The sequence below is a fragment of the Ochotona curzoniae genome, unplaced genomic scaffold, assembly GCF_017591425.1.
Source record: "Ochotona curzoniae isolate NIBS_2020 unplaced genomic scaffold, NIBS_Ocur_1.0 contig_430, whole genome shotgun sequence".
Taxonomy (NCBI): domain Eukaryota; kingdom Metazoa; phylum Chordata; class Mammalia; order Lagomorpha; family Ochotonidae; genus Ochotona; species Ochotona curzoniae.
This window is the reverse complement of record NW_024466219.1, coordinates 16,581,395-16,593,079: the sequence shown is the minus strand read 5'-3', so window position 1 is coordinate 16,593,079 and position 11,685 is coordinate 16,581,395. Positions and strand designations below refer to the sequence as shown.

General features: G+C 44.7%; 1 protein-coding gene across 1 annotated transcript; it reads left to right on the top strand.

The window, feature by feature from the left end:
• The first annotated feature begins 1,195 nt into the window (after positions 1-1,195).
• On the top strand, positions 1,196-7,882 carry YOD1 (YOD1 deubiquitinase). The gene is made up of 2 exons (XM_040985580.1): positions 1,196-1,554; positions 2,476-7,882. The coding sequence occupies exons 1-2, from the start codon at positions 1,212-1,214 to the stop codon at positions 3,177-3,179; spliced, it is 1,047 nt and encodes a 348-aa protein (XP_040841514.1). The 5' UTR covers positions 1,196-1,211; the 3' UTR covers positions 3,180-7,882.
• Positions 7,883-11,685: the final 3,803 nt, after the last annotated feature.

Genomic DNA, 11,685 nt, shown 5'->3' with positions numbered 1-11,685 from the left:
CACACCGCGGCCCCCGGGTGGACCTCACCGCCCCTGTATGTCCGCCACACCGCGGCCCCCGGGTGGACCTCACCGCCCCTGCATGCCCTGCACACCGCGGCCCCCGGGTGGACCTCACCGCCCCTGCATGTCCTGCACACCGCGGCCCCCGGGTGGACCTCACCGCCCCTGTATGTCCGCCACACCGCGGCCCCCGAGTGGACCTCACCGCCCCTGCATGCCCTGCACACCGCGGCCCCCGGGTGGACCTCACCGCCCCTGCATGCCCTGCACACCGCGGCCCCCGGGTGGACCTCACCGCCCCTGCATGCCCGGCACACCGCGCCCCCCGGGTGGGCCACACTAGCCCTCCCACCCCGCCCACCTTAGCACCGAGAGTGAACCGCACTGGCGGTGCCCGCCCAAGCAAGCCCGGTGCCGCCCGGGGGGGTCTGTCCAGAGGCCATTCCGGGCAGGTGGGACTTGGCAGCCCTGGGTCCGGCACGGATAGAAGGAGGCGTGGATACGGAATTCTTAGCAAAGAGGCCAACTCCGGGATGTCTTTATTAAGTCACTCTTGGTGGCAGCTCGAGGACGAGGTGGTCTCCTCTGCGAGGCTTCCCACCGTCCTCCCCGTGTCCACCCTGGGTTGCACCAGCCGTCCCGGCCGGGCAGCGGCCAGGGCCTGCCAGGGCGGCCCAGGGTCACAGCAGCCTGCATTGTCACGTGGCTGCAGCCCGTCCTGTCCCTTGCAGGGTCGGGGACCGGCTGTGTCCGGGGAACTGAGGGGGCGCCTGGATGGCACGCGTCCGGCCCGCTCGGCCCTCCTCGCACGGCCACCCGCCAGGACGAGGCCCGGGGGCGCCGCGGCCCGGCTCACGCGGCGCTTTCTGAGATGTCCGGCGGGCGGAGAGGGGAACAGGTCAGGCTTCCGGGCCCCGGGGCCCCGTGAGTCAAGGTCCGGGCCGGCCACGAGCCTCTCAAGGGCCCCTCACTCACTGACTCACGGGCCATTCTTGACATTCCGAGCCCGGAGTGTGCGTCTCCATGGTCGGCCAGTCACCTGCCGCCTCCGCACGCGGCCTGCCGCCGGGCCCGCCTCTTCCCCGGGCGCGTTGCTCATAAAGCCACCCGGCTGTGCCCGAGAGGCGAGCGTCCGTCCTCCTCCTGGAGCCCAAGTGTCGCGAGAAGCGTACGCAGGCCCCCTCCGCGCCCGCCGGCGTCCTCTCGCGATGTTTGGCCCCGCGAAGGGTGGCCATCTTGGAGTCCGCCCGGCGGCTGGTGGCCCCGGCGGCGTCTCGCCTCCCGCGGCCGCCACCAAGGCCGGCCCCGCAGGCGTCTGGCCTGGGGGCGGCCAGTCCGGCACGATGTGGCGGCTCCGCTGCAAGGCCAAGGATGGCACCCATGTCTTGCAGGGGCTGTCCAGCCGGACCCGACTACGGGAACTCCAGAGCCAAATTGCCGCCATCACCGGCATCGCGCCCGGGGCTCAGCGAATTCTCGTCGGGTTTCCGCCGGAGTGCCTGGACCTCGGCGACGGGGACCTCGTCCTGGAGGACTTGCCCATCCAGTCAGGTAAGGGGTTCAGATCTGGGACCAAGGGGCCAAGTGTGGGAGGGCGGAGAGCGGCGCGTGAGAGGACAGAGATCCCGTCGGAGCCGGGAGGACTGACGGGGCGCGGGAAACTCGGGTGGAGACGAGAGAGAAGCCCAGAGCCCCCGGGGTCGCCCTCCCCAGTCGGCTCTCTGGGCTGTCTCATCCATTTTCCCTAGGCGGCCACAAAAGTCCAAAGAGTAGGGGCTGTCTTGTCAGTCCTGACCGATCCCTTTCTGGGTATCATCCTTGCTGAAAGCTTCAGGATACTTAATTTTGCTTTGTTGATTTTTTTGTGGGTTATTTTGTTTTTGTTTTTTGTTTTTTGTTTTTTTTGCAAACACCTTCACATGCACTTAAGTTTCACAGATGCGTGCCTTGTAGAGTTAGCTTGTAAACAGCTTGGAAAAGTCTTTCAAGTTCTAACATCCAGTAATTATTTCTGTCCAGTGTTAAAGCTTGAACATCAACACGGTAATTAAAAGCTTTTTTAAAAAAATGTTTCTTGGATCCGGGACCTTGTCAACACTACACAAAGTAGATATGCTGAGTTTCAGGAGGATGAGCATCCCCTAGTGGCTGAGTCTAGGTGTAACACGCTCTGGAAGCTGTGCTTTGAAAACTGGGCTCTTACAAGGATATTTTGTTTCCAAATGTATCTAAGAAGTATGAATATGTGTGCCTCCGACTTCCCTTGCTTGGGATGATGCAACTTGAAATATTCTTTGTTCTGTTTTCATCTGGATGAGTAGTGGGGCTCAGAAACGTTCTCCGGGAGCTGTGAAGCGGTATTCTAGCTGATGCTCTCACTCCTTCTGTTAAGTGATTTACAGCCTGGGCTAGTGGCCTCCAAGGTATGTCTGTAATTTCTCTGTAGTTCTGGATCTGTTTTATTTTTAACAGGCGACATGCTGATCGTTGAAGAAGACCAAACCAGGCCCAACACTTCACCTGCATTTACGAAACACGGTGCTCCTGGTTCTGTCCGGGAAGCTTTGCCCGTCCTGACCAGAACCATGGTCCCAGCGGACAACTCTTGCCTCTTTACCAGTGTATACTATGTCGTTGAAGGCGGAGTGCTGGATCCAGCCTGTGCCCCCCAGATGAGGCGCCTCATAGCACAAATCGTAGCGAGTGATCCAGACTTGTACAGCGAGGCCATTCTGGGGAAAACCAATCAGGAGTACTGTGAGTGGATCAGAAGGGATGACACTTGGGGAGGAGCCATTGAGATATCCATCTTGTCTAAGTTTTACCAGTGCGAGATCTGTGTGGTGGATACACAGACAGTAAGAATCGACCGATTTGGGGAAGATGCGGGGTATACCAAAAGGGTGCTGCTCATTTATGACGGCGTCCACTATGATCCGCTCCAGCGCAACTTCCCGGATCCGGACACCCCTCCCCTGACCATCTTCTCCTCAAACGACGACATTGTTCTTGTACAAGCACTGGAATTAGCAGATGAAGCTCGAAGAAAGAGACAGTTTACTGATATCAACCGCTTCACCCTGAGATGCATGGTGTGTCAGAAGGGATTAACTGGCCAGGCAGAAGCGAGGGAGCATGCCAAGGAGACGGGCCACACCAACTTCGGAGAAGTGTGATCTGTGCACGAGGAGGGTTGAAGCCTACTACCTCACTGATCCAGAAGGCTCTGGGTTTCCAATAAGCTATCCATAACCCTGAAGAACAAAGGACAATGCTTGAACCACACCTTGAACTTGAAGCCACTAAGATGCCGAAATTCCTTGTTAAGATTAAAATTAGTGTGCAAGTTTACAGATGTGTGTCTACAGTGGTGATCCATGCCCTCTTTCCACTGGGGTGACAAGTTAGGTAGCCTTTACATCTGCTGACATTAACCTGAAGATGAGTTTTAGTATTACAGACTAGCACCCAGCAGCTTTAACTGCAGGAGGAAAGAACATCACCTTTCGAATAATGTTGAAGACCACTTGTGAGGCCACTGGACCTATACCACAATGTTTCCAGTTAACTGAGTACTTTGAATAACTCTGAGAGAGTTAATAATTCCTAAATTATGAATTGATTTATCAGATGAAGATACTCAGAATTGTCAAAACTGATTTTATATTGCAGTTTGGTAGACTTTCAGATGTGACCTTCACCATGTCTAAGTGCATAACAAGCAATCTTTACAGGATGAGTGCATTCCTAGAGAATGTTACCTGAAGACGGGAGCTGGAAGCGTCCTGTTCCAGCGTTCTGGTGTGCAAAAGTAGAATGTATGAGGGAAAAGGTGCCTGAAGCAGCTTACTAAAGCTTTAAAAGACCATCGGCCTTGTGTGTTTCAATGCAATTCCTGTATTTGTCACATTGGGTACAATTTTAAAATTAATCAGGGTGATTTTTTTTTTATTGAAATTCAAGTGCTTGATTTTTGCTTTTTTAAAGATTTGTCTGGAGGGATTTAATTCCCTCAGCTTTTTGTTTAAGAGCACTTCCTCTGAAAAACATTCTCTCTCTTTTTTTTTTTTCTTCAAGTGATCATGCTGTGATTCAGTTTGTGTTTTGGAAAATGTTACATACCCACACAATATCTGGTCTTGTGTTAGCTAACCCTGTCCCTTCCACTGACACACTTTTGAATAATTCCATATTTCTGCAAATTAGCACTTTGTTTAATCTGTGAGCTTGTACTCTGAAACATTTTCAAAGTAATTGGGATAATACTCTTGAATGAATTTCTTGTAAAATATGGAAGTTTCAAAACCCTTGCCTTATTCAGCGTTCTCTGACTCCTGCTTCCTGCTAGTTGATTAAGTGTGCAGCCATTTGCTTGGTGGACTCGTCCACGAGGCACATTCTTCTAAACCGGGGTTTCACTACAAAGATCTTCCACATAAGATGCTCTACCTCTTTTCTTAATTCCTGTGAGGATCAGGGATGCTAAATTATAACTTGTTATGTATTATTTACCATGTTGTGACGTTCTCTGGGTCTCAGTTTTGATGAAGTATCTCTTAGAAATCTCTGGTAGACACTAAGCACTTGCTGTCTCTTTCAGCATGTATTCTCAACAACATGTGAGTTTTTAGCATTTGCACTTGAGGAGGGTGACCATGTGAAATTAACCATGTGAACAATTTAGGGGGGGAAAAACTTAAAGGAGCAGTTCACAGCATGTGATTCAAATCATGAAATGACATTGCTTGAGCACCTTTTGTATGCATTAACTGTTTAGGCATTGTAAATTCGTATGGTAAATATAACTTTAGAATGTTTCTTTTTCTGAGCCTTGAAAAGAACGCTTGTGAGCTTCCAGTACTGAATGTTTGGCAATCATATTATGTATGAATGAACATGGTTGGAAATCTCTTCATCCTGTCATCTGGCCTAGATGGTTTTCATACATCTTTGTTTTCCCAGAAAAGATTACATTTAAAACTAAGTTATGAAAAGACCACCAGATAACATTCATCAAATTGAACTTTCTGCATTGTCATTCTTTAAGCTGCCTTCTTTTCTTTGCCACATCAGGAGCTGAATTGGATGTATGTTTACTGAAATTTTAGACCTGAAAATTTATTCATGCAACAAATATTTGTTGACTTTTCTGTCATGTAACAGGCTTGCTTTGATGTTTCCTAGCATGGATTTCTGTCACTTTAAAATTGAGTAAATATGAATTATAATGGATTAATTCAAAAGTGAGGAGAAATAGAACAAGGATATTTTGCAGAAGTAAATTCTTCCATCTTATGAGTTTTGTTTACATACTGTTAGGTGTATCTTATTTATCTGGGTCAACTAGGTTGTCCAGTCACCAGGTGAACACTGATAATTCAGATCACCTTTTAATACATACTATATATATATTTATATATATTAAATACAGATATGTATTTAATACGTATACACACATATACACGTGATTTTTTAAAATATTTGCTGAAATTCATCACTGATACTTTAATAGTGTTTTAATCATGAACATTTAGGGTGAAGCATTATTTGTAGCCTATGTGATTGAATTATTGATTTTAAAACTTCTCATTCTAAACTCAAGCTTGTGAGCCTTGCAGAATCTAGTCATTTTACTATGCTTATTAGGCTTGTGGTCAGTAATGAATGTGGATACATTCTTGTCTTGAGAATTCTGAAAATGCTGTGGATTTATTAAGTTTGCACTGAAGCAGAATGAAGGCCTTCTTTCTATTCCTTCAGTTTTTGTCTGCCATACCAAAAGGGGGAGGGGGAGGTGTAAATTAAAATGAGGGTAGTTTGCATTAGTGGAAGAATGGATAGAAACTGTTTACCACCACTCTTAAATAGAGTGATCTCAGTGTTAAAAATTCCTATCTCTGGGGACCTGGTGATGTGACAACATCAATGTGTCTTGTGCTGAGGGTTCACTGTTGATTTCTTATTTGCCATGAGTGAGAAATGGGTATAGTCAAGTGGTATCCTTAAGCTTGGCTGTTGTGAGCTTAATTAAGAATTAATGTATAGTCATGCCATTGATTTCCATGAAGTTCAGCAGAATCATAAAAAGGAATTATCTGTTTATGCCCCTAAGTGCCCAAGCCAAAACCTGCTTATCTAGCTTATTCCTTCTGGGTGTTGCACGATGCACTAGCTAAATAGCTTTCTGTGTCTTAAAAAAAATGAATGGGAAAATATGGAGTATAAGTAACAGTGTTTTGTTTTTATAAATCAGGTGGCCTTCCCTAAATTCACATGTTTTAGCAATTGTGTTCTTTCATATGTTGACACACATTAATTGTTTGCAGCACTTTAAAAATCATGAAATAAAAGTTTACATGGAGCCCTCTGTAGGGATCTTGTGAGGACACAATACAGTTCTTGAGCTGCTGGCCCTCAGCTCTTACTGACCAATAGAACTCAATTTCAGCATGATCTGTGTCCCAGCATTAATGTTACTTTCTATTATAATGTGATTGTCTTTTATCATTCACTGTACAGTACAGTATTCAAACTTGTCTTCATAGCACAAAGATAACATTTTTTTAAAAATTTGGTTCTTAGGATTCTTCATTTGTTTCTAAGCACTTACTTTAAGAAGCTGAGTTTTAAATTAGGCCTTAAAACTCATATACAGACAACAACATTTTGAAGTTAAACACTTGATTTGAATAAGCTAGTTTAGTAAAGATGTTTTGTTGTGAAGCATTATATTGTATTCAATAAAAAGAATATGAAACTTCCCTGATTGTGGGAATAAGTTTTTTTGTCTCCCAAAATCAGCATTTTATTTAAAGTGCTTTGCAGATTTGACTTTTTTCTTAAAAAAAGACATGTACCTTGATACTGAATAGTGGGGCAATAGCTTAGGTCCTAACTCATAGGCATTTAAAGGATACTAACACTCTTCTAAGGTTTTTCAGAATAAAGGATGAAAGCAGAAAAATAAAATGCCATTAAAAGAAATTGCCCAGTGATGCATTCCTAGTCATGAACTAGGCTTTTCAGAAAACTTCTCAAGCAATGCCTTTGTGCCACCTTAACCCTTTCCCATGTTTTGGCACAAAATGTAGCAGGGCCGTAGGTGGAAAAGCTTGCCATTGAAGTATGAACCTAAAAACGTACATTTTGCCATGATATCCTTTATACTTGGGTTTTTAAAAGTACCTACAGGTAGGAGTTTCAGTATAGTTAAGAAATGACTGGTTTCAATTGTAGTTAAGCAGCAAAGTGTAGAATTTCTAAGATTACATGTGTTGGACTTTGGGGCAGGTATAGGATATACCTGTGTTACTTAAAAGACCAGGGGGCCTAATTCTTGTCAGTTTTCATTGGTGCCATCCAAGACTCGTATTGTTTACAGGAAACACATTTAGTAGTGTTTTTCCTTTTAAAAGTTTTGAATTCAGCTTAAAATACAGCTTGTGTGTGTAGTTTGTTAAAAGGCATAGAGTAGTGGTAAGTCCTGTAGTGGGTGTGTGAATGCAGTAGAGGTGGGGCGGGGGAGGGGACGTGGCGGTTCTTGGATGAAACAGAAAAGACCATCAACTCCAGGGCTTCAGAATGACTTGGAAAACCAGAAAGGAGGGAAAAGTAGAACTAAGCTGTTTGTCTTGACCTGAAACATACTTACCCTCAATGAAAAATGGACAGCGTTTTCTTGTTTAAAGAATATTTCATCTATTTGCCACCAGTTTTTTCAAAGTTAAATGCACTGCTGCTACCTGGAAGATGTCTTGTGCAACGCTGTGTAATTTTGCCATTGTCATTAAGATGCATTGGTTTTATTTATAAGATATATGATTTAAAATACCTAAATGCTGTATGAAGTGACTTGTTTTAAAGAAATAAATCAAGTGAATACATTGTTGTGTCAGCGTATTTTGGGATCTGGGCAGAGGGCCAGCAGGCAGCAGCTACACTCAGGTCATCCGTTATCCAAATGATGTCTTTGACTTAAATGCCAACATCTCCTACATCTTTCCCTGTAGATAGGTTCTTAACGTATTAGACATTAAAGTGTCTTAGGGTTTGTTTTTCTAATGCATTTGAGAATAAGTTTCCATCCACTGATTCACTGCTCAAATACCTTCAACAGCTGGGGCTAGGCTGGGCCAAAACTAAGAACCAGGAACTCAATCCAGGTCTCCATGGAGCTTGCAGGGATCCCATCGCTTGAGCCTCCCAGGCTCTGCATTCTCAGAAAGCTAGACAGGAGCTCGAGTTAGAGTACTGAACCCAGCCACCCAACCCGCAGCATGAAACCTAGACGAAACACTCCATCTTAATACCCCAGAGCACCGGAAATGTCCTTTTGTTGAGAGGTGTTTTTGTTTTGTTTATAAAGATTTTATTTTTATTACAAAGTCAGATATACAGAGAGGAGAAGTGACAGAGAGAAAGACCTTCGTATGATTCACTCCCCAAGTGACCACAATGGCCGGTACTGTGCCTATCTAAAGCCAGGAGTCAGGAACTTTCTCCAAGTCTCCCACGTGGGTGCAGGGTCCCAAGACCTTGGACCGTCCTCAGCTGCCCTCCTAGGCCACAGGCAGCTGGATGGGAAGTGGGGCTGCCGGGATTAGAACCGGTGCCCATATGGGATCCCAATGCTTTCAAGGCAAGGACTTCAGCTGCTAGGCCACTGCTTCAGGCCCATGTTTTTTGTTTTTTTGTATTTTTTTTCTAAATCAGCTTCTGAAAGTTGGCATGTTCAATGTTGATTGCTGAAAAATTGGCAAAATCAAGTTTTTGTTTAGAATTACTTGTGTTTGAAAACAGAAATACCTTGGTGAGAACTTATTTCATCTTTAACAATATCAATATTCAGACACTTATTTGGAATAAACATGGTAAATCTTTCACAAGTAAATTAAACTGCTTTTTTTCTCATTGAAAGCTTAAAAATCATGGAATTGGAATGAATAATGTCATCAGCGTGTGCAGCATCAATCCAACATGAGGCTTGTAGGGAATATTTGAGCTGGGTGATCGTATCCTGCTGAACAACTAAGTCCATAAGGCATTGTGGCTCAGAATTGGCCATCATCACATCACCTGAGGACATGTTAGAAGTGCAAGTGCTTAGAGACAGAAATCAGAAGTTGATGAGAACCAAGCCATCGGCATTAACTAGCCCTCCAGATGGTTCTGATGGGTGACAAAGTTGGAGAAACAGTCTTCACCAATAAACCGTTCATCAACTTGGAGAGATGTCTGATGGCTGTCAGCCTTATCACCTTGGCTCCTGCAAGTCATTTTCATCTGTGTAATGACAGTTACTAAATTTGAGGTAATGGAATTCAGTAAAGATTGGTATAGTACGGTGACAATTCAGACAGCATGCTGGAAAATTCTAATATTGAATACTCACACATGTATACTCTAAATCTGTTATTGAGCCCAGCATGAAGAAAAATTGGCTTTATAGTGGATTTGATCAAGCTAAAGAATAGTAGTTAATTCTAATTCTTTTTTTTTTAAGATTTATTTATTTTTATTACGAAGTCAGATATACAGAGAGGAGAGACAGAGAGGAAGATCTTCCATCAGATGATTCACTTCCCAAGTGAGCCGCAACGGCCAGAGCTGAGCCAATCTGAAGCCAGGAACCAGTAACCTCTTCCAGGTCTCCTACATGGGTGCAGGGTCCCAAAGCTTTGGGCTGTCCTTGACTGCTTTCCCAGGTCACAAGCAAAGAGCTGGATGGGAAGTGGAGCTGCCGGGATTAGAACCGGTGCCCATATGGGATCCTGGCGCGTTCCAGGAGAGGACTTTAGCTGCTAGGCCACACCGCAAAGCCCTGTTAATAATAATCCTGATCCCACAAGGGTAACATGACTTGGGTTGCCGAAATAGTTGCATCTTAAAGATCAGAAAAAGTGAAGCAGCATTGTTAATGTTTGTCACGTTGTATTGTGAATTTGCATGTGGGTGTTAATGATTGAAACATGATGAGAAGGGAAGAAGATTACAAAAGTTGAGGTGAGAGAAGGGATCTAAGATTGACATGATGACTTCAAATTGAGGGATATGAATGAGACGGGTTATTCTCATTGTCAGGAGAGTCCGTTGCTAGAGTGCAGCTCGCTGGGTTACAAGGATTCACATGGACCCGTCAGTGGGTGGACCCTGGACTCTGACCACTGTCCCCATGTTCTGTTAAAGAACCACTGTTGAGGCATCTCCTCCACCCACTCTGGATAGGACGCCCCCACAAGTTGGGTGCATTACACCAGACCTATAGCATCATCCTGATCCCAGCCTGCTCATTCTAGAAATCCTTTCCTGTTTGACTCTAACAGCAGGGGAGTTCATCCTGAATTACCCGATCCAGCAAACAGATGTCCCTGGAAATGCATTGCTTATAACAATCAAGAAGCAGCTAGCATAACATTTGTAAAAATAAAGACTAGAATTTGAAATATCAAGCTTGCAATGACTGATAACCAGTTTTTTCATTATCAGTTGAGCAAATAAGTGGCTAGTAATAATTTGTCAGAACTTACACAGAACTATCCAAAATGAAATTTCAAGTAACTGAATATTTCTAGTACAATTAATTTCTATCCTATTAGAAATTTATATTGAAATAAATAGATATGTACCTTTTTTTTTTTACTATTATATAATACAGTTTCATAGGCTCTGGAATTTCCTATCCTCCCTCCGTACTGATTTTCCCTCTAGTACTGCAATGGGTAGTCCTTCATGGACACTCTTAAGTCCATCATTCCACTATTAAAGTGTTTCCCAACACTTTAGGCATGGACAATGTCAGAGCATCCAGCATCCTACTGTCAGGATATGTTCTACAGTTTCACCAGGACTCCATCTTTGCTCTGGATACAGAGATGCACACTGCACTATGTCTCCACATCTGAACATGTCAGTCTCTGCTACACTTTTTGTTTTTTAAAACTTATGTATTTTATTGGAAAGTCAGATATATAGAGAGGAGGAGAGACAGAGAGGAAGATCTTCTGTCCGATGATTCACTTCCCAAGTGACCATAACGGCCAGTGCTGAGCCGATCCAAAGCCAGGAACCAGGAACTTCCTCCAGGTCTCCCATGTGGGTGCAGGATCCCAAGGTGTTAGGTTGTCCTCGACTGCTTTCCCAAGCCACAAGCAGGGAGCCGGATGGGAAGTGGGGCTGCCAGGATTAGAACCAGTGCCCATATAGGAACCCGGAACTTTTAAGGCTAGGGCTTCAGCCACTAGGCCACTGTGCCGGGCCCATCTGCTACATTTCTATTGTATATCCCCTTAAATACAGAGCCAGGAAACACAGTCCACAACAGGGAGACAAACCAAACTTACATCAACATGAAGTTTAAACAGCATGCTACACAAAGACCAATGCATTGCTAAAGTGATCAAAAAGGAAATCTAAAACCTTCTTGCAGAAACTGATGCTACTGCATGACCCCTATGGTGCTGAAGAAATGACAGTCCAAACAAGAATATAAATGCCCATGAGATATAGCAAAAATTGTGTTGAAGGGGACATTTACAATATCAGGTGCTAACATCAGTGTCTCATAAATAATCTGTTAGTGAATCACAAGGACTTGCTGGAGAATCCTTTTAGAGTCTGCTAGATGGGTTCTTTCAGTTACCTGTCCTAATGGTGGACAGAACTTTTCAGGTATCAAAATTCCAA

Excerpts from the sequence above, each read along its gene's own strand:
- YOD1 (XM_040985580.1), top strand. The coding sequence starts at position 1,212 with ATGTTTGGCCCCGCGAAGGGTGGCCATCTTGGAGTCCGCCCGGCGGCT. Across the intron at positions 1,555-2,475 it reads GGACTTGCCCATCCAGTCAG|GCGACATGCTGATCGTTGAA; the intron begins GTAAGGGGTTCA and ends TATTTTTAACAG.